This window comes from Rhipicephalus microplus, chromosome 6 (assembly GCF_043290135.1).
Source record: "Rhipicephalus microplus isolate Deutch F79 chromosome 6, USDA_Rmic, whole genome shotgun sequence".
NCBI classification, from domain to species: Eukaryota; Metazoa; Arthropoda; class Arachnida; order Ixodida; family Ixodidae; genus Rhipicephalus; species Rhipicephalus microplus.
In genome coordinates, this window is record NC_134705.1 from 195118737 (window position 1) to 195141829 (window position 23093).

General features: G+C 48.5%; 2 protein-coding genes across 6 annotated transcripts in view; one reads left to right on the forward strand and one right to left on the reverse strand.

Moving 5' to 3' along the window:
• LOC119167875 (uncharacterized) overlaps window positions 1–5203 on the reverse strand; it is a 596496-nt gene extending 591293 nt beyond the window's left edge. For 3 of the 4 annotated variants that reach the window (XR_012884394.1, XR_012884393.1, XM_075867435.1), the window contains exon 1: window positions 2970–3056. Coding sequence is in view for 1 of the 4 variants with exons in the window: in XM_075867434.1 (XP_075723549.1) it covers window positions 2970–3001 (32 nt within the window). In the remaining 3 variants the exon portion in view is untranslated. Of the gene's footprint in view, window positions 1–2969; window positions 3057–4874 lie in introns of those variants that run through there. The other variant, XM_075867434.1, reaches the window with a different exon arrangement.
• Window positions 1–23093, forward strand: part of LOC119166808 (cysteine-rich motor neuron 1 protein) — a 202389-nt gene that overhangs the window by 163514 nt on the left and 15782 nt on the right. For both annotated transcript variants that reach the window (XM_037418171.2, XM_037418172.2), the window contains exon 3: window positions 19990–20111. In XM_037418171.2, coding sequence (XP_037274068.2) covers window positions 19990–20111 — 122 coding nt within the window. The remainder of the gene's footprint in view (window positions 1–19989; window positions 20112–23093) is intronic.

Here is a 23093-nt window from a genome sequence, read left to right on the forward strand (position 1 = left end):
ACCAGCCGAGACACATCGCTGACGCTGTTATTATATAGCTACAACAGTCGCCGAACGGTTCTCTTTCCCGATTTTCCTTTCTTTTGCCAAAACTAAACAGAATCGACAGTCTCATCATACTTCTGTTTTCAAAAAGTCATCGACAAGTAACGCTGGGCCGCAATAGGCACCCAACGCAAGAACCTCTCTGTAGATGTTTTATTACAAACCACGATGTGAAGAACTCCAGCGGAGATTATCTGATCGGCTGAAAAAAGTGTCTGGTATTTCCTGGCGACCCGTTAGCACGCGTTTCGTTTACGTCAATTCCGTCACGGAAGTGACGTCAACGAAACGTTGGTGGATTCCAGTGACGAAATCTTGGTGTATTCCGCTGTAGGGCACTTTCGCGTCGAAAAAACAGCGTCGGCCCGCGTTGCACGCAGAAGCAGACGACGCACCGCAACGAAACAACACTCCGTGGTAACCAAGTGCTTCGACACGAGCCGTTCGCAGAAACAATGCTGCTCCCGCAGTGCTGCGCAGTAGTCGTGACAAAAAAAAAAAAAACTAGTGCTTTATATATCAAAACGAGGCAGCAGCTGCACGGCTTTGCGAGCTTTCGCCGTCGTAATCGGGCGAACACCAGTCGCTCGCTACGGTGTTCTACAGCTGTTCACGATGCTGCAGCGTACTTTACTAGGACATACTCGAAACGGTAGCAACCGCGTCCCCTGTCACTTAGGCTGCGCTTTGAAAACAGACAAGGCGCAGCAACAATACACGTGCGGTGTGCCCCAGCTGCTCGTTGGCTGAAACGCTGCTGCTCCGACAATGCTGCACTCGTTTACTATCCTGTCTTTCTGAGCGCCTTTCTACTGCTATGATTCTATTGCTACACTCGCTCTCTGCTGTGAAGACTCCATGCGGCGAAGTTCCCTTGATATTTTTTTAATCTAATTTCTTGTTAATCTACGAAACGTTCTTGTTTTTTTTTAATACTTTTCGTATCCACGTTTGAATGTCATCAAGGTTTCTATTGGTCTTGTACGGATATGTGTGACAATACGGCGCGTAATATTTTTAAGGGTGCACACAACTATACACCGTCTCTTGAAAAAATTTGGGGATTCTGACAGGGTATAGGCATCACTCTCCTTCTTTCGACTGAAGTCGTCGGACTGAACGAAGCGAGACACGATTTCACGCATGCTGAAAACAAAAAATGAAGAGGCAAATGCAAGAAATAAAATAAAAACACGTCCGAAAGTAACGGTTCATGCGAGCGCATAAGCGCCTGGCTTGGTCGCAGGCGGGCTATCTGAAAGCGTTGCGAAAGGGGAATTAGCTCACTAAACAATAAACACAGCGTCTCTCAGTAGCAGGACATGCGGTGCTTTTCGTAAGACAGTGCTCACTCATGTATGTGCACGCATATTATATGTGCTTGTCCGAGGGCCCCTTAAAGGGCCCTTACACTACCTCTGGAAATACCGCGAACGAGCGCGTCATTCTCTCCCGTTATTTCTCGTTCTTTGCGGTACAATTCGTGAAAACAGCAGTTCGTTCCCGTGACGTCAGGACGAAATAAGCTCTCGAGTGATCGACGTATACGAGGGATATCTGCTGCGAATCGTTGCCTATACCCTGCAGTTTCTCGTGCAGTCGCGTTCCCGTCCTTTGTCTCGTATATGATTATCGCGCGCGTTGAACTGATTTCCCTCCGTTTTCTGCGTTTGAGACTGCACAAACGGGGATATCTGCGTCTGTTCGAAAAAAAGGCCTAATCATTACTGAACGCTTACTGCTGACATTCCGCGAGTTTGTTTTTTTGTTGTTGTTGTTGAACTAAGTGGCGAGTATATAGACCTATACCCAAGTAATCTTTGTCCACATTGTGGGGAAATAGCTTCATTAGAACACATGCTCTGGCAGTGCACCAAATTCGCTCATTTATCGCACATCACCTCTGCCAGATGGGAGGCGGCAATCCGCAGCTCGTCCTTGGCAGATCAGCTCTGGGCTGTCCACCAAGCCCGCGAGGCGGCTGAGGAGCTCGGCATCTCAGTCCCCACGTGGGAGCTGCCCGCAACACAGTGATCTGTGTTTTGGAGGACCAAATAAAAGTTTATTCAATCCAATCCAATGTAGCCCCGGTATGAAGAGTATTAACCTCGAGGACATACCGTGGCGCCACCTACGTGATGACGACGTCACTCATAAGATGTCAGGCTTTTCTGCTAGAAAATCGCATTTCCGGCGCTTTTGCTGAAGGCGCCGTGCATGCCGTGCTTCGCTTTGAAGCTCAGTGCATAAAGAAGCGGTAAGATTTGATAATACGGGCGAGCAAACTACAAATTCGTGCTCCGGGTGGCACTTTAGCGCCTAATTTGCATCGTAAAATCGCGACCAAGAACCGGTGCAGCCATGGGGGGCGATGGTGTCGCGAAAGCAAAGCTGCCGTATTCCAGAGCTGCTATCCTATCTGTGACGTCAAAACGATCGCAGTGCTGGCCTCTCCAGTGGAAGCCCTCGCGGCCAATATAGTGGAGACGAGGAAGATACTACAGGCTCGCCTTGGAACTCGGTGTGGTTTAGCGGCCCTTTGAAGGCGAAGGTCAGGTATTCTCCTTTATCTATAGTCAGGGTGCACCACGCTATCGAGTATCAAGATTTTTCAAAACCGAAACTTCAGTGAGCGAAGCAGGCCTAGCCCATGTCTCTGGAACACGCGAGTACCCAATGGTATTCCTAGTGAGAATGAGTTGGTTAAGTTAAATTTAGTGACCATAGAGAAGTGCTTACTAATTGTAATAGTGTATGTGCGTAATTCTCAGCAACGAACCAATTGAGTGCAGAATAAGTAAGCCCGCGAAATATAGAAACATGTACACATACAGTTTCTAAACTGCGTTCTCCTTCTTTCGTCTTGTTTATATGTGCGCTGTCATTTTTTCTTCTATGTTGTTAAATTAATTTCCGGAACTCACCTTACGATGTCGAGGGTCGATCCTTCCGGCATCGCGGAGAACCATTCGAATGCCGCCGACGGCCATGACGTCACAAAGGCACATGCGCTGTAAAGAAACGAACAAACCCGGACCGGTTGGAATCACGTATACGAAGTTCGTGGGCGGAGTCATCGTACGTTTCCGTATGCGCACCGTCCACCACAATAGGGAGTTTTAAAATACCGTTTGCAAGCGCTGCGGGCGCCATACGAGTATTAGAATAGCGTTTGCCCTGCTGCACCGCAACACACGATCGCATGCAGCGACACCGTAGCCTCGAAACCAGCACTTGCGGGCCACATGCGGGCCGCGATCGCCGCGCGCAATTTCAGATTTTCCGCTTGCGGTCCGCGAACGCCGACTCGCGTTACGACGCATGCGCAGTGGCAGCGACCGCACCGCAAGGGCTCGCGGTACGCTATTCAAAAGCTCCCTAATAAAGAGTTTTAGTACTGTAGAATGGTGCTACGTACGCATCACGCAAGCGTCTTGCGTTACGTGGCGTCGTTTGCCACTAATCGGCTTTTAGTACGCCGTAGTACCCGCGTACGTAACGAGCGAGAAGCGTGTTGCGCCATCTGGTAGATCAAAATAGAAGCACGTGTTGTTGACAGCCAATGTGAGCCAATCCAAGTGTTATAGCCAGGTTATGGCCATATTTTAAGCCACAGAGCCGGTCGGTGCTTGCCTTCGATGCCGCCATTTCGCAAAACGAAGTCTCGCGCTGTCGCGAACTTGTTCGAGAGCGGCGCGATCACCTCATACGTACGCACGCATCTCATGCGTGCGTACGTAGCGGCTGCGTACGTAATGCGATACGTGCGCGTTGCGGTCTGCGCATGCGCACTACGCAGAACGTGGTGTCCTTACGTACGCAACGCCGCCACGTACGCAGTACTAAACCTCTCTAATATCTCACACAGCTCTGCTGCGGAGCCACGTCCGCGTGAAATAAATGTTGCGGTAAAGGTGACTCGCACTGACGTTACTGAAGGCCACGTAGGAGCACCAACAACATGGTGGAACACCGACATTGTGATGTCACATTCAGTATTGTCAGTTCACTGTCCGTTTTTATGAAATGGAACACGCGAGAGGGTGGCCTGCGCTCTGCCTACAGCACCATCTACCGACAGATAAAAGAAAGCGCGTCCGCTTTTCGCTTCATCTGTTAGCAAAGAAAACAACGAGTCATGGCCGTTGGACGAGCGCTGCTAGATTGCCCGGTCTCGCAACGGGCTATGCTTGCCAGATGCGGACGCGCTTTCTGTCGGTCGATGGCGCTGCGGGCAGCCGCGCCAGAGCGCAGGCCACGCGCTCGCGTGTTCCCTTTCATGAAAACGGACAGTGAAGCATAGCGCACCGGTTCCTTCGCTATTCATGCGCAGAGGCCCAAACAACTTTCCGGTGACGTCGTTGTCACCGTGACCGCGCTGCCGGTTTACCTCCGCGTACTTTACTGCCTTGACGTCATCTAAGACGCCATATTGGGTCATGAACCCATGACCTCACATGCAAGCCGTCAATTCCCACCAACGGCATCGCAAACAGACACCCTCGACGGTCACCACACCTGCATCGAGGGCAACTTGTCTTTAGACCTCCTTGTTAGTCCCCCCCCCCCACACACACACACACAAACATGTACGGAAGCTAAACATACCACAAGAGAGGATCAAGCAAGCTGAACATACCGTACAAGCCTCCCTTCAAGACTACTCGCCGCGGCGGTCTAATAATTACGGGGAATAACTGCTGACGCAAAGGTCGCGGGATCGAACGCCACCCGCAGCGGCCGCATTTCGCGAGAGGCCCGAAAGCGCTGCGATTTACGCGGATATCAAAGCTTCGCGAGGACCATGTCCAGAATCTTGCCGCACGTACCGTAACTCCTCGTCCAAGTTGGCAGATCAGGTGCGTCGCAGCGGCTGCCGTTTTCAGATTCGTCGGCGACCCCATTGTCGTTTTGGTAGATCGTCTAAGCAGCACAACACACACACTGTTTGCGAGACTGACATATTTTTCCTGCAGAAGCTCGTGAACACGACCAGCAGGGTAGGTAACTCTGCGCAGAACGTTCCTCGGAAGTGCGTTACGGACGCCACTTGGCGAAACCGCTCGTTGAAACGTTGGCTTCAGCCAGCACCCAGAGTTCACGAATGTTTCACACGGACACAGTCTCTGAAGGTGGCGTGGCCGTATCAGACCGCTCAGCCAGGATCGAGCAAAAAACGACGTTGCAGTGTGCACGCAGTGAAGCGTTCAGTGCACAAATAAACGATGACACCACAAAAAAATCAAAAGAAAAGAACGATATCACGCTTACGCCAACGCAATGATAGCGTACACTATAGCTTTTGGCGATAACCGTGCCAGTCGAATCCATAAACGATACACGCACAAGAAAGCGTGCGTCCACCGCTTTGGAACGGCGCGCGTATAGAATGACGAACCAGAGAGAGAGAGAGAGGAAAAGATGCAAGGAAAGGCAGGGAGGTTAAACAGACGCACATCCGGTTTGCTACCCTGCACTGGGGAAGGGATTAAGGGGAGAAAAGAGGTTAGAACTACGACAACGTTGCGAGGAGGTCTTTATTTTTTACCGCTTTTTTTTTTTACATGTACCCACGTGCATCAAGCATGGCGCGGCGTATCAACCCCGCTACCGCTGCGTATACGCGGCTGCCCCGTGCGATGCACGCGAGGAGAATGACGCAGCGATATCGTGAAACGCGACGCGCAGTGGCGTCACAGCGCGACAAGCCGAGCAATCATGAGAACACTGTACTCAGTTTCGTGCATAAGGCAGGTTCAAGCATAGAGCTGCGATCGTTAGGCGACCATGGGAATGATGGGTAGTACACGTGTTTGCCTATAGTCTTCCTACTTGTGGGCCTTAAATCGCATTTGTGGCTTCGTTTATTGCAGTGTTTTTTTTTTTCGAGTATATAAGAACACATCGTTTTGAATTTCGTGACCATATTTGAAATGGTGAACCTAAAATATTCAAGTGGTGAAGCGTAACTGATGAGCTATTGCTGATTCTTGTTTTATGGCAAAGCAATTTTAAGCCACACGGAACGAAAAGTACGAATATTCGGCAATTCCATGTACTCCCCGTCATTCCCATGATCATTGACACTCCGCGCGTCGCAGTTCCCATGGACACTATATAGCGCCCGAGTTCCCTCTAGTGTATACTATTAGTAAAACCTATTGGTTCAACTAGCACCTCCTCCATTGTCTCTCGTTCAACGACGTGGAAGCTATATGCAATCGGGAGAGCATCTTCGGCCGGTCGTTACAGAGCGCTCTCATAAGCGGCATCGTGCTCAACTGGTCCTTTCGAGCGCTCTTTCTTTCTTCTCGAGAGCTCTGAGCTGCTCCGAGCCCTTCGGTCAGATGATCACAAGAAGCGGCGCGGTGGTCACGGCGGCACCATATCAAATGATCGCGTCGTCTTAGTATCTGCGCAATTTTATCAACGTGTCAAATAGAGCCCGTCTAAAGCGCTGAGCTGGTGCCATCTCCTTTGCCAACCAACCTGGAAACCAGCGGGGAAATCTACGACGGCCACGACACGATAAGCCGTGCCTGCTAGTAATCCGCCCGGTTGACTTATTTCACCCGCGCTTCGGCCATTTTCTTCGAAAGCACGAGAAGCTTCGGCTTGGCTAAGACCCGGCTTGTATCAGAAAACGAATTTCCGCTGTAGGCACGTGGCTCCTGCTGTGCCGGTTTTGCTCGGCCAACGAGTTTGCGTTCGGCTGGAGCGTCTGTGTCCTAACTGGGAGTGCACCGTCGGCTGCGTCGGTGGACGGCAGCGACCACACAAAGATACGCCTCTCAAAAAGTAATAATAATGAAGAGATGGCGCTGCGCTATTGTTGAGTGTTCAGATAAAGAGCAAGAAGTACCCACCCCTGCGCGTGCACACACACACACACACACACCTTTGTCAAATTTCCAGAAAGAATACAAACTTCAGGAGTAACGTCGCAAGACCCTCTTCAAATTCGCGAGCGCACACGCACACACCTTTATCAAATTTCCAGAAAGACGAAAAACTTGAGGAGTAACGTCTCAAGACCGTCTTCAAATTCGCGAGCGAGCAGGAGGATTCCAGGCCAAATCCACGTTCATATTACCCGTAATTCCCTGCGGTATGGCACCGAACGACTGAGCAGTAAAGCTCTATTGCGCAGCCGCCAGGGTCGACGGCTTAAAGACATGTTTCGCCGGAAATCTGTGCGATTAAGATCCCCAAAAACTGCCTTCGGAGATGATTATCATTGAAGTCGTTTCAGATATGAACGGCGTCGCCCGATCGGTCGCGCACTCGCAAAACATAACGTGCCATTGCGAAACGTGAGCCCCACGCGCGGCGTGTTTCTTTACATTCCCGCGAGAGGTCGGTATACGTAGATTACCCTGCGCGCCGTAGAGATTTGTTCCTGTAAAGATTAAAGGGGCATTAAGGAAGGTAATCCTCGCGGAATGTCTTCCGAATTGTCTCTATGATGAGTAAGCGCCTAGAGTATTCGCCGCAGGAAACTTCTTGGCTGCACATTTTCCTGCAACGCCGTTTCCTGGCGGTATCGGCACGGCGTCATAATAATAATAATAATAATAATAATTCCGGCAGATGGCACGCCTTGTGCATATCATAAATCCGTCATCGTCATAAACGCGTACGTGCCACAAAAATTTGGTAAATCAGACTACGCACCAACTTCCACTTAAAAAAAAAAGAGCCAAAAAAGTGCGTCCGCGTTACCACAACCACACTGGTGTCACGTGATACTTTGTGGTTATCATGGGTGGTGGTTAGACTACCTCTTTCGGAAGTTAATATAGAGTGTTAAAAGAAGAGCGGTGGTATACAACATACCCGAAAAGTTTGCAAAACACAAAAACGCGATAGCCTTATGAAGAGAAGGTCCACCAGATCCTCTGTTCCATCAGTGTTCCCGAAGCAGACCTGGGCAGTTTTTTTTAGGGGCGAGGCTTCTTGAAGCGTGGGTCGTGCGTGTTCTGTATGTAATAGCCACCTCTCGTTGTGGCCTTTGGAATGTCCGCCAGAGGGCGGTACTGGTATATGATGAATATATGATGAAAATATGCGAGATGGCGGTACATGGAGCGTCCACTAAATGGACGGTCGGACATGCAGACAGACGGACACGCGGACAGACAGACTGTAGGACGGACGCAGCCAGCAGATGATTCACGGTTCGCCGATAAAACCCTTCGAAGCTTCGCCCCATCATCATCATTCACTCCGTGGATATGCTGCGATTTTTCCTTTCTTTATAGAGAGATGTAGAATAATGATTGTTGGCCTAGTTGGTACTAGCTTACTGACATGCTTTGGCCGCAAAATACTTTGTGTGTGTTATTTTGCGGCCAAAGCATGGCAGTGAGAAATGTATACTTTGTTAATTTCCGGCAGATTGCTGGGATGGGCTCCCACCTATAGGGGCCAACGGAGAGACCGTGTCTCCTGGCAGCTTATATCTTTCTTTCATTAAGGCTAAGCGTTACGAACTATAGATAGGCGTGCTTAATTAATTAATGTCGACAAGGAGCACAAGATGACGCTTACACACACGGGTAGAGTACTTTCCTAGTCAGAATTCGGAAAAGAAAAAAAAAAGCCTGCCGTGATGAAAACTACAAAGAATATGAAAACTATGCGCTATAGGGTAGTACGTTGAGTTCACTGGCGTTTGAAGTACATATATAGGTTAGCTCACGATCCCGTGCAAGATCGCTACACACGTAAAAGCACATGCCTTAGTTTTATCGAAGCGAAGCGCAGGTTACGGTTCGATGAGGTTCTTATCATGACCAGCGGGTCGTCGGCGTATTCCTTTTAAGGTCTATCAACGCTATGCCTGTTTCCACTATAGGGGTAGATATGTACTATCTGTTTAATCGTTATCAAAGCGGTTAGCCCGTACTGCAACCACACTTGATGTTGCCTCGACATGACTGTTCTTTTTCTTTTAGCACTTAGTCACACAACGATTGTTTTAAGTTCAGTTTATTTCCGCGGGCGATCAGTGAGTGGAACAGGCTGCCGAATTCCACTGTCTTATCGGAATGTGTACCTTTTTTCTTGAAGGGCCTAAAAGATGTCGTGTATAAAGATGTATAGTTTATATTTTGCTTATTCTATGTCCTCAAGAGCAGAGTGCTTTGGCTATTTCTTGTCATTCATTGTTATGTATAATAGAACTTGTATAGGGAGTACCTATTTTTTGTATGTATATTGGTTTTTTCCACCCCTGTTATAGCCCAAATGGGGCTGACAGTATAATAAAATTAAAAATGAATGGATAGTCAGTCAACAAACTGTATTGAGGTCCTGAGGAGCTACAGTGTTGTAGTTCCGGGCCGCGCCCACGTTGAGGCCGAAAGACCGTGGTCCTCCACCCGTTCGTGGGCCTTTTGGATGACCCTTAATTGTTTCTGGAGATCGCCGCTTTCGAGGGCTTCCTCCCGGTTCTCTCGCTTATTAAGTGATGCATGTTGTAACGCAGAACGTTGCCACAGCAAGTGTGCTAACGACCAATGCTCTTCGTTGCATTCAAGGCAGCAGTTTTCAAGTGTGGCTCTGAAGTAAGATACTTGACCGCCGCCGAGAATGCCTTCGTTCGATCCCCCACTGGAACCGCGATTTCCGTTCTTTGCGTCAATCGATGTTTTCTGCGACGCGGGCCCTTTAACGCGATCGTGTGAACACTTCCAAAGTCTCTTTTTTTTTTTGCCGTTTCTGTGAACCATATGCGGCACATACCAGGATTCTACAGGCCATAGTGGGCGGTTGTGTATACCACATGCGGGCTTCACGACATTCGCTTCATGATCTGTGTTCGTCGTACGTTTATGTCCCCCTCTGCCAATTGCGGTTTGTACCTTGCTGAGGATACGGGCACGAGAGCGGCCAGGAATAACCGCGGGCGGGTGTTTGAGAGATGAATGGGAACGGTCGAACTTCCTTTGGTCGCCAAAGACATGCTTCGCATTTAATTTTTAAAAAATATCTCTTTAATTGTGAACACTGTGATGTGCCAGAAACACTTGAGCACATATTTTGTGTCTGCCCAGCACACGCACGTGAACGACAAACACTGATTTCTTCTACTGAACTATATCGCAGTAGGTCATTAACTGATGAGACCATGCTGGGCCCTTGGCCAGACACCAACAGTGCAACTGCGGTCACAAGAGCAGTTATAACCTTTTTGGAAACGACTGGACTATGCGCGCGGCTATGAAATGTGTCTCAGCTAGAAAGAACACTACATACTCACCTCTCTATCTCACCATCGTCTTTCATTAATCTTTATTTTCCCCTTTCCCTTCCCCCAGTGTAGAGTAGCAGGCTAGAGCAAGCTATCGCTCAGGCCGACCTGTCTGCCTTTCTGTGAATAAACTCACCTCCCTCCTAAAAATATCTCAACTTCTACGTGCCCGAACAAGGACGTATGATTATGAGTGATGCCGTATTGGAGGTCACCGCAAACTTCGACCATCGTCTGGTGTTCTTTGCACCTGAAGGTACGTACATGGCATCTTTCCTCGAACGTATATAAATGTGTGTGTGTGTGTGTTTGTGTGTGTGTTTGTGTGTGTGTTTGTGTGTGTGAGAGCGTTTGTTTAGAAAGGCACGAAGCCGCAGATTAAGTGGCCTGCGTGCCTTGGGAAACGCGCGGATCATGCATCGATATCTCTACAACGACGCCGGTACGCACGACGCGGGGCCCGTTTGCACGTACTTGCCAAGAAGTCAGGCAGGGAACTGTACGCGCGGCCGGTGGAGAGATAAGAGACGAGATATTTTGATATCGGGGCGTGCGCGCACCTCATGCACGGGCTTCCCGAGTTCCAGCACGTACGAGGCGTCGAGGGCGACACCCGCTGCAGTTCGACCGAGCGCCAGAACGTCTATCTGTGCTGCGTATAGTCATATAAGGGCGCTCTCTCTTATCTGCCATCTTTCTGAAACGTTCCCTGCGCACTAAGAAAGTATATTTCTTTCAAAAAAAAAAGCCAGATCCTTCTTGCACAGGCGGAGCTGTCGTTTTGCCTACGCTTCCTTGCCGCCGCGTCCGTCCGTCTGGCCCACGTGGTCTGGCCTCGTAGCACTACAGGATGATGATGATGAGGAGGAGGAGGAGGAGGAGGAGGACAACGAATGTCTATGATGACGATGAGAAATGATGGCGAGGATGATGATCAGGGAGAGGAGCAATGATGATTATGATGATAAGGATGAGGATTATGATTATCGAAGGGACACTAAAAAGGAGCAATGACTGAGTTTAGAATGACAAACTGCACTCTGAAAACTGCAATGTCATATGTTTCGCTATCACAAGTTCATTAAAGGCTCAAGTTTCATTTTTACCTTTCGAGCCAAAATCTCCGTGCGCGACGTAAGCAATTTCAAAATGTATTTTCTGTATTTTTGTGGCAATGGCTCAATTAGGCTTTCTGAAACTTCGTATACTAGGTCCACGACACGCACGGATTACAATGTACTTCAATTTTATCGATTAGAAGCGACGTAGGACCCGGTGCGCGCCTAAAAATTCTGTGACGTCAGTCTTTGGTGCTGAAATCTTTGTTTGAGCGCCTAGTCGAAGAAGAAAGAAAGAAAGAAAGAAAGAAAGAAAGAAAGAAAGAAAGAAAGAAAGAAAGAAAAAGAAAGAAAGAAAGGAAGAATGAAAGAAAGAATGAATGAAAGAAAGAAAGAAAGAAAGAAAGAAAGAAAGAAAGAAAGAAAGAAAGAAAGAAAGAAAGAAAGAAAGAAAGAAGGGAATACGTCGGGCACGGCCACGCCTATATACCTCCGCTTGCATGATTCGCCCGATAAGAAATACTTATTATTTTTTCACAGCAGAGATGTTATGGCGTTTCGTGGATAAAACATCACCATCACGAATTGGTGCGCGCTGTCTTCGTCCTCTTTCTCACGCGGCCTTCATCTTACTCTTCCGCTTCACTGCAGAGAAAGACAGACTAAAAAAATAACACCATCTCCCACTAAAGACAACAATGAGAAACATGCGAAGCACACGGCGGATGCGTCGACCTAAAGTTCCGTTCATCACAAGCACCTTGCCCGATGTTAGCGCGTCCTTGCAAGTGGAGCACGCCACGAATTCACTGTCGCTTCTGTTGCTGTTACTCGTCCCGAACTCTAGCTGGAGCGCGCCACTCGGGTTGATCGCCACGCCACGCGGGAGCACGTGGGTTCATCGCGCGTCTGCAGAATCTCAACACCCGACGCTGTCACGTGATTGTTGAGACAGTGTAGGGGAGTGGGGGAGTCCGCAGCGTCTTACCTAGCCCGCTACGCAGGTATACGCGCTTGCGCGTGGGAGCGTTCTGAGAGTGCTTGGGCCGGCTGTTGCGCATGCGCAGTAACGGGGGTCACGCCGCACACCGGATTGAACTCCGCCATAAGATGCTCCGCATCTAAAGCTATAGCAGTTGTTCCACGTATGAATATAACAGATGAGCGAAGCTTTTTTTTCGAAATGCGACGCAAACGACTATATGCGCCTGAAACTGCTGCTGGCTTTCATGAAGGTGGTTGGGTCTGTGAAGCGTCTGCTCCGCTCGTTGGAGGGAACGACTCAACGAGTAAAGGCTGTTTCACATGTCGCGATTGTAGCGAAAAAAAAAATCGTTCCGTTCGCTCCAATCGTTCTGTTCGCAACCGCCGCTAATGGCGGTTTCGTTTCTTGCCACCGTTTGCAGTGGCAGACACTAGAACTTTTCAAATATGATGTACAATCTGTGCGTTATGATATTGTCAAGTTTCCATGAACGGTAACGAAGAGCACTCGTGTTTCGTCACTTAGAACTCTTTCCAATCTTTGCTAAAACAAACACGTCGACACTATTTCGACGGCTTGGCCAGCCCGGCCTTATTTCGACGGGTCCCAAGTAAAAATCGCTCCCACCGCTGCGATCAGAGCGAAAATTTTCAACATGTTCGAGCCTCACCGCGAACCGCTGCGGCGGGAGTGAACTCGCCTTTTCTTCGCTGCGAGCGAATTCGCGGACTTAAAATCGCTACTTTTTCTGTCATGTAAAACGGCCTTGAGTGTCCGGCGCGCTGCCGCCGAGCATGCGCACTTGTTGCTTTGCTCGGCGCGCTTGTCCGGCGCGGGGAGCTTCGACGGTTGCCATGGCAACGGCGGTGATGACGACGGCGAGGTGCAGGCTTAAGGGGGCCCCGCAACACTTTTTTGAGCATGGTCAGAAAGCGCTGCAGATCGGTAGCAGAGGCTCCCGACAACGCGTGAGGCGAATATTATAGCGCAGCACCCGGTCTCGAATTCACAATAAATTGTCACAGTCAGCCGAAAATTGCTTTCTCTTATCTCGGCAAATCACGGATTAAGCCCAAAAAATCACTCGTAGTAAGCCCATCTATCAGCCCTTGGCTTATTTGAACATGGCGCGCTCGGTTGTTGCAGAGATTACCAGGGGAAGCGGCGAATTGTCCACGCGTGCGCGCACGATCACGCTGAAAAAGCCGCGCATTCGGGGAAAAAAAAAGATCAAGGTCACGAGGCGCGCGTGACGTTTTTCTTTGCGCCTGCCATCCCTCCCTGCTTAGCTTTCAGCGCTTTCGTCGGGATGATAGAAGATTTGATTTATTCATGTCACGGACGGCTATTTTTGGCGACACCGCGTCACGGCAATTAACGGGCGCCGTACTCCCCGACTGACCGTGAGAAACGGCGGCGCTTGAAAGGGAGCCGAGAAGTGCAAAATGGGGTGCTCTTCTTAGAACGTCGCCGCCGACAGTTAATCCTTTTGTAACTGTGGCGGCGTCTGCAAGGTCGTAGAAGGCCGCGGTATACCCCGAACAAGGATTAGACTACGAGACGTCCGGCTGAGAGCCAAACGTTTGACCGTTCCCACGGGGAAAAGCGTGGGAAACGCTCTGGTGGCCAAGCCGTATGACAACAACCCGACAGGTTGTCACTCTCGCTAGCTGTGGGCCCTCTCCCAATTAAAAAAGGGGTGGGGTCAAAATATTTTTGGGGCGGAGTTTCCCCTCAATTAAGCGCGCATGATTGGACCCATGCAGAGGTCTCTTCTCCCCAAGGAAGAGAGCGAGGAGACACGAGGGGGATTTAAGCGCAGGATTTTGCCCTACTAGGCAGACTAGTCGCTGACCAAGATGGTGTAGAAACAGATCAACAAGCATCTCTTCTAGAAGTTTTTAGTGTGGCTCTGTATCGGCTGGCCACCTAAACTTAGCCGTTCGTCTAGTTGTGACGCGATATTAACGTCTGCAACGTAGACATCGGGACTTCGCCTCGAGTTAGCTCAACCTGCTCGAAGTCACCTGCAAGCACTAGCCTCCCGGAGCCACCAGCGTTGCAACACCGCCGACATCGCAGTCGTGCCAGAACTCTCTTCGACTTCTCGCATCCGATCGTCGGGGACACAACGCTGCCGGTCATCACACGTATGCCTTCACCTGTTTATATCTTCGAACTTTCTCCTCCGTCGTTCTATTCTTGTTAGTTTGTGTAGTTTGTAATAGTTCTCTCTCGTAAGCTGATTTATTGTTTCTGTTATATATTTCTTTAATTGTATCAAGTGTCGATGTATTTTGTTAGTTGTATTGAAGTGTTGTATTAGATCCCGTGTGCTGCAATATCACTAGAGTAAAGTTGTTTTGTTTTCTCACGTCTCTGATCTCTTCACTGTCTCTGCTTGCGTACGGAACGAACCAACCTGCTGTCATTCCCGTCGCCGACTTCGCGCTGGCGACGCTAGAGTGGCAGCTTGTAACAATTCATATGTGGGGTTTAACGTCCCAAAACCACCATATGATTATGAGAGACGCCGTAGTGGAGGACTCCGGAAATTTTGACCACCTGGGGTTTTTTAACGTGCACCCAAATCTGAGCACACGGGCCTACAACATTTCCGCCTCCATCGGAAATGGGGACGATAGAAGAGGGAATGCAATCGCAGACTGCGACGAATCTTTGTAACTCCATTTATACTGGAGGGATTTTTAACATTTTTGCGCTGTTTAATTCGTGAGGCAATACGTTCCTCCAGAAAGTTCATTCCATGGTTACTTGAAAAAGTGTTTCAGGGCCCCTTTAAGCAGCTTCACTCTAGAAAAAAAAACCGAGAAAGTACAGTATAGCATAACATACAGGATAATATAAGAAGGGTTGGGAAAGAGAGAAATGAGGGGTTAAAGGCCTAGTCAAGCGAGGACCAGCTGGGTTCCCACCAGCTCTGCTGTTTTTTTTTTTTTATTGCGAAGCATTTCTTAGCGAACTTCGACTACTTTGAGCGTATCTATCTATCTGGCCGCTTACGTTTGGGTGCTCACGTGGTCACCCCCTTAACTTGTCGTGAACTAAAATTAGCATGAGAGGGTAAGGTGATTTGACAAATATGACGCGTTGGTCAAGACATGAATAATGTCACAGTCCCGTCGCGTATGTCGTCAAACACTTCCCGCCAGACAGTGACACATACCCACGGGCGGGTATGTGCCGCTTGTATATATGCGGGTATGTGCCACAGGTGATTGACACTTAGTAACTACCAAGGAACGATGAAAACACACATGGGCAATTTTAACGCGTGAGCGTTAAGCAAAGCCGACATCGGTAGCGTCAACCCACAGAAGGCATAGAATATGTCAGGGTCCCAGCTGGAATAAAACCCAACCATTCTGCGTGGCAATGAAGTTTTTTTTTACCACAGAGCTACGCCACGTCTCGGAACTACTTTTCAAATAGACGCTAATCTTCGTGAAACGTCAAAAGTGGTTGCAGTGCTGTCTACCCAATTTTATAAACATTACATATGTACTCCTTTGATACGCCCGTCACGTCGTGCTAACGCCAATTGTGGTTAGTTGCCATGCGCTGAAGTTGATTTATGCAGCTGTGTCTAGGCCCAGCATCCTCGCGAGCATCAGCGCTTCGTATCAGCTTCTGGTGTTCCTAATACGCATGTTCCGGTTGGCATCGTTGCGCAAGTGCAAACAACTGGTTATATACACATCTGCAACTCTTCAACACATATCTGTGCGTGCAACATTTGTACATATATTTAGCGTCGTTTCAAGACGTTTCGCTCAATAAAAAAAAAACTTGCAGCACGGTCACCTTCCCTCCACATGCTTCGCATAACGTCGATTCCCGGGTACGTGGGATCTGCTGAATCTTTTTTCGGTTCCTCTGATCATCACATCCATGATTGATTGATTTGTGGGGTTTAACGTCCCAAAACCACCATATGATTATGAGAGACGCCGTAGTGGAGGGCTCTGGAAATTTTGACCACCGGTTCTTTCACGTGCACCCAAATCTGAGCGATCATCACATCCACACCACCCCCAATGCGTAATTAATTTCGTACTGTGCCGCGGCCCGCGTTCCGGGCACACGGCCGCAACGAGTTTTATCTTTGCGTCTTGGTAGGAAGCGCAGCAACTATTACGCGGAACACACAATTCCACAAGCGCTCGTGTTGTGTGTTCCGTGTATTAGTTGGTGCCCTTCCTACCAAGATGGATTCATACCGACTGGCCCGATACAATTGTTTATCTCGCCCCGCCGCGGTGGTCTAGTGGCTAAGGTACTCGGCTGCTGACCCGCAGGTCGCGGGATCGAATCCCGGCTGCGGCGGCTGCATTTCCGATGGAGGCGGAAATGTCGTAGGCCCGTGTGCTCAGATTTGGGTGCACGTTAAAGAACCCCAGGTGGTCGAAATTTCCGGGGCCCTCCACTACGGCGTCTCTCATAATCATATGGCGGTTCTGGGACGTTAAACCCCACAAATCAACCAATCTATCTTTGCGCACACGCTTTGCAAGTGCATCTGGTCTAAAGTCCCTGGATATTTTTTAAGGGACTTTAATCTGGTCGCGCTTCTTGCGCCGTCCGACGGGCGACCGAAGCAAAGCGCACCTCAGAGAGAGAGAGAGAGAGAGAGAGAGCACGCAAATTTTCGGGCACGGCCGCGCAATCGCCCGCCGGATCGCTCCACATTTCGGCCGACCGGCCGGGTGGCGGCGCCGGTGGGCGGCGCGTGACCTTGGGGGACGACGGGGCAAGGACGCAGCGGCCTCTACCGCCGCTTGTCCGATACGGCCCTACAGGTTGACATGGCGGCCGGGCTCTCCTTTTTTTCCTTCCTTCCTTTCTTTTATTTATTTATTATTTATATTTCGATCCCCCTTTCTTGTTTACCGGTTATTTGTCTCGAGCGCGGCAGGTACACGAAAGCTGCGGGAGGAACCTTTTTAGCATAGCTGCAAAAGGTTACAGCTAGCATGTTGTCGTTTGGACAGGACAACCGAGGTGGGAGAGGAGGGCCGCTGGGATGAAACTTTGCGGACTGTTCTGTCCCGTCCACAGCGTTTCCTACAGCACCGTGCTTTGCAGCCTGCCTGGTGTATACCTTGGGCTAAGAAGAGATCGGGGAACAAGTCAGGGCTACCGCTGTTTGCTCTATGTGAAAAAAATTTTTACGGGCGAAGCTCCTTTGGGTGTTGCTAGTGTCCCTCGTAGGAGTGTTGTTGTAGCAGCCACTTATAGTTAGTTTTAAGAACTGCTCACTAGATGACGTTGTGTGTATACGTCCTTGGAAATATTTTAACTAGATGGCGATAGTGGTTTTCGTATAGTTACAGTGTAGTACAGTTGACACACGGACGGATAGACGAATAGACAGACAGAGGTGAACGGACATTTTACCCCATTCATTCACCCCGTCGATATGCTGCAATTTGTTTTTATGTACAATTGTGAAAACGTGAATGTAATCGTGGATACTGATTTGTCACCCATAATTTATATTCCGTACATAGTGTAAATAATTTGTTCTTTTAAGCAATCGCGTTACACAATGTTTCAAATCGTCGAACACTTCCTCTACGCATGCGCGTAGAAGTAAATGCGGTGCTATATAAAATAATAAATCATACGGTCATAGCAAAGCTATAGATGCTTGCTGGAGCTTGTTATTTTGTGCAGCGTCACCATAGCGGAGTATACATAGTACAATGAAAGCCCGTTAATTCGGATAACTCGGATGTGGTCTCTGGTCCCGGCCAGATTGTGTACTCTTTAATGGCACCTCGTTAATACGGTCATATTTGGTCGCTGTCCGGTTTATTCGAACAATCTCATCGGAGTGCGCTAGCAACACGTTCAGTATCAAATATCCACAATGTTAAATCGTTTACACGGTCTCATAGATTTCAATTCCGTACCTTCGAACACCATTATCAAGTCCATTCTAATGAACCATGATATTGAGTATGCTTATTAAAGTTTCTGTACTTGATTTGTTACATCCTATCTATCAATTTAAGTTATGTGTTGTAGTTTCTTTTCTTATGCTTTATTTTACATTCTGTATTGAAATTCCTTTTCAGATGACGCTTTTGTGATAAAGTGATTTTCTAATGTTTTCCCTGAAATAGTGTGACAAGACCATGCTGAATTTTCTTGTGTTATGGTTCATTTATTGTGTTACTTATTTATTTCTGTGTGTTATTTGTTGTGTTATATATTTATTTCTGAAAACGCATGCGACAGATTGAGTGGCCTGCGCGCCAAACTGTATTTAGGAGCAGAGGCCCCATGTCAGGCTATATAGCCTTTAGCCTCTGCTCCCGATCCTGTAAGAATTTCAGGACAAATAAACTTCAATTGCATTCAATTCAAAGTGTCAGAAACGTGCGACGCAAAAAAAAAGGAGTGGGGGGGGGGGGGACCAGCGTTCGCGAACAAGGAAACGGCCGCGGGCCTTCAAAAAAAGCGTGGTCGCCATCCGCAGCCTTTACTAAATCGCGTTTTTGGTGGCCAAGACTTCAGCGGTTGCGATGTGTCGTTTTCGGTTTTACTCGGCGCATATAGGACGCTGCGTTGGCACTATGTGGGGGGGGGGGGGGGGAAGTAGTTCTTACAATTGGAAAAGAAAAGAAAAGTGAACCCCGCAACTGTCTGCAGCTAAGTGCGACACCTCAGCAGTGGTTCACATGGGAAGGGGAATAGGGGATAATAGACTTGAGCGAAGAGAGGAAAGAGAAAGGAGAGAGCGAGCAAAGGAAGGGGGGGACGCACAGATCGTCTAACAGCCAACGAGAGGAAAAAGAAGGAGATAGGAAAGTGGGGATCCGGTCGAAGCAGTCCAAGGGCGGGGTGCCACAATGCGAGAGCTGCACGGCATCAGGAGACCGCGGAGGGCGAACCAGTCGGCGGGAGCTACGCTGAAGTCGGAGATCGCGAGGGCACAACCGTCCAGCTTGAAATCCTCCGAGCGGTTGACTATGTGGCCGCGTTCTAGTCTTCAGAACTTCTTGGACGCTCCGATAGTGGCTTCGGCAAACAAGGTTTCGTCCAGAGCGGATATGGCACTCATTCGCTCCATTTTCCACTCGGGCAATGCGCGCAATGTCACCAAATTCAAACATCACTGAAGCTGTCCAACGTGAAGAGCTTCCTTCAGCCGCTGTACGCATGCTGGCATAAAAAGCTCGCTTTCTACATTGCGATGAACGATCACTTGTCGGTCGTTTTTGTTTGTTTGTTTTTTGCGAAGAAATTATCGTCACCTGCGCGTCGTGGTGTTGCTGGTACGTATAAATCACAGAGTCGATTGGTTGCTTGACCACGATCCATGGCTTCTTGTGCCACTGTTTGTATCTTTGAGCCTTACAGAATAAAGCAGATACCCACTCTGGGGGATTAGCCAAAATTTTGTAGTGTTAAATTTTGTAGGTTATTTGAACAATGTTGAATGATAAAGAACAATTAAATAAACAAATAGACAATACTCGTGGAGATGCGTGGATTTTGTTTTTTTCCCAACACAGCAAAGAAGCAGTAGCTGATACGGGCAGTAATATATAAGCGCAAGATATATGCATGCGCTGACGTAATAATTAGAACCAAGTCTTTCTCATTGTCTCGCACAGGTGTGCCTGTCTGCCGAACGACTGCCTCGGGAAGGACTGCCAGCCCGACGAGGTGCGCCGCCTGGTGAAGACGGGGAACAGCAAGCCCGGCTCCTGCTGCGACACCTACGAGTGTGTTCCTGGTGAGTCGCGGAAATATTTATACACTCGGGTTTCACTACGCACTTCAAGGCAAAGCCCAAATGAGAACAAAGTTCTGCAGCTCGTTACATACCATGGCCCTTCTTGAAGACTCAAGCCTGCTGCAGACTCGTTATCACATTAAAGGAGCACTGGCACAAAATTTCGCGACCGAGATAGCATGTAGGGTCGATTCCCTGGAACATTCGTGTATCATCTGCAAAATATCAACAGCGAATATAGCTGGGAAGGTACTTTAAGAGAATTTCGAAGTTTGCGTAAGCCCTCGACTCCATCGTGTCATTGACACCCTCGAAGGAGAACCCTTAGGGAACCCCTCACTTCCCTGACGTCACCACGCTGCAGTCAACGAAACAAGTTGTGATGACGTCATAGCCGCCATTTTTCTCTTGCCACGTTTGTTCCCGCAGTCTATATTTCTCGGCGGCTGATTATGTGTGCACGGTCCTGGCGCACGTTTAGAAAGTTTTGTGTTTGGCGACATTGCAGTCCCGTTTCCTATTCGAAAGTAATTCTTGATGCGGACCGAGCGGAAGTGCGTCACAGTTTCGTGTGCAGACGCGGTCAAGAGCGTGCACACGCTAGGTCGCGACAGTTGCACCCAGTTTTTTGGAGCTCTCCCAAACCGAAACTGAAATTGGTCAATGATATTAATTATCCGTCGCGTGCTGCAGCAATCGATGTGTCGCGTCATGACTAACAGGGACCCAGCAACACATCTAATCAGAAAATCGCGAGGCCGATGTCTTTGTGTCAGTGCCCCTTTAAGTTATGCAATCGGTGACCGAATCGACTAGACATAACGAACATCAGTGAGAGAGAGACGTGCACTCAAACCGGGAGTGAACGCAGGACCGGAAGTTCGTAATCGGAAGGTTGCGTTATACAGCAACAACCAGACTCAGTCAAAAAAAAGTTTCTGTGTAAAAACTGGCATAGTAATGATCTTTCCACGTCATCCAAAAAAAAAAAAGCACGACAAATGTTGGTCCAACATGGGACTACTTAGAGGCCAATAAGGTCTAGTTGGTCCAATATTGGTCCACTATCACGTCGTCGAAATCGTGAAACTAATCTTGATGGCAAAAAGCCTGCTGCTCACTCGTAGAAACCAGGAGCATCGTAGAAACAGGAAGCTCATGACCGGAAGAGGGTTGCGTTATATACATATAAGCGCAATGAAGAAACTCGCTTTAAAAACTGACATCGTAATGATCCTTTCTCGACATCCAAAAACAAAACAAAACACACACACACACACACACACACACACACACACACACACACACACACACACACACACACACATGCCCCGCCGCGGTGGTCTAGTGGCTAAGGTACTCGGCTGCTGACCCGCAGGTCGCGGTTCAAATCTCGGCTGCGGCGGCTGCATTTCCGATGGAGGCGGAAATGTCGTAGGCCCGTGTGCTCAGATTTGGGTGCACGTTAAAGAACCCCAGGTGGTCAAAATTTCTGGAGTCCTCCACTACGGCGTCTCTCATAATCATATGGTGGTTTTGGGACGTTAAACCCCACAAATCAATCATCACACACACACACACACACGCACACACACACCACACACACACACACACACACACGTTTTTGAAAGACAATAACCTTCTGTGTGGAGGCGCTTGCATGTCTATTGTTTGTTCGTCCCTAAATTTCGGCGCTGTCCTAGGAGACCGTGAAAGCCTCGCTTGACAAGTATTCGTTTCATGCGACTTTTCGGTTTATGCGACCAATAAAGGAAATGCTCAGAGTGGGTGGCTGGCAGTGTAGGATCGTACTCCTTGAATCTCACATTTTGTCCATTTATGCTTTCATTTCTTTTTTCATGTGTAAAGGGCCCCCAAACTACTCCCAGTTCAAAAACAACGTAGTGATCTCTTTCACGCCTTAAATACTCTTCCTACAGGTATACTATCTTCTCCTCGTCACTTATTTCTTCATAAAACTGAAAAAAAAAAAGAAATGTCAGCAATACCGGATACGCAATGGTAAATCAACACGCGTCATCGAAAACGCGCCAAAGAAAACGAATATTGTGCACGAGAGCCATGCAATCACAAACTGATTTCTCTCGTATATGGGCCGATCCGGAGCTTATTTTCTCACGACTTCTCGTGAATGGACTGCTTGCATCACAACTTGTGCTGTATGAAGACGGGAGACACAAAAAACAAAAAAATGACGCGCTCGTTTTTTTTTTTTTTTTTGCATTATGAAGGGTTGTTTAGGGGCCCTTGAAACGAGTTGCTATTGCGCACCTGCATTTCTTCCCGTATATGAAGACATTGAAGAGAGATTGCGATAATTCTCTCTCTGGCACCGTTTGTATTCTATTGCAGTCCGTCGTGGCCTCGCTTTAATAAGCGGGTCGCGATAAGCCGTTTGCCAAATGAATGCGCATTGCGCTCGACGAAAAAGTAAGAAAAAGAAAACTAAACTACAAAGGAATGCGAACTGGACACTTTCCAGTAGCTATATTAGCTTATTACCTAGAATCGTGTTAGTGCTTTGAGCCAGACACACAAGGCATGCGCCGCTACTCACGTTTGCAGCTCGCGCGCATAGTTATGTCTAGTAAGTTGGTGCCCGCCCTATGATGCCTGCCTATCAATTACTAGTTGTCAATGGTGGTACGCTAATAGGCGGCCATCTGGTTACTTTAGAAGTTTCCTCCTACGAATAGCTCGGGTTAAGTCACGCAGTAACAAGAGATTGCGAAAAAAAAAATATGACAGCGCGGTTGCTTTTAAATAATTTTTATGTGATGTTATTGTGTGCAGTCATCGTACACTGTCGCAACATGGCGTAAAGCCGGCGAAACCATGCACAAATAGCATAGCATAGCGATCCGTAGCATATTGAGCGCACATTAGCGCCACGGAGGATTCTCCTTGTTCTTCAAGCGTCTTGATGATAATTGCAGAACAACACTTCTAGGGGTCCGGACT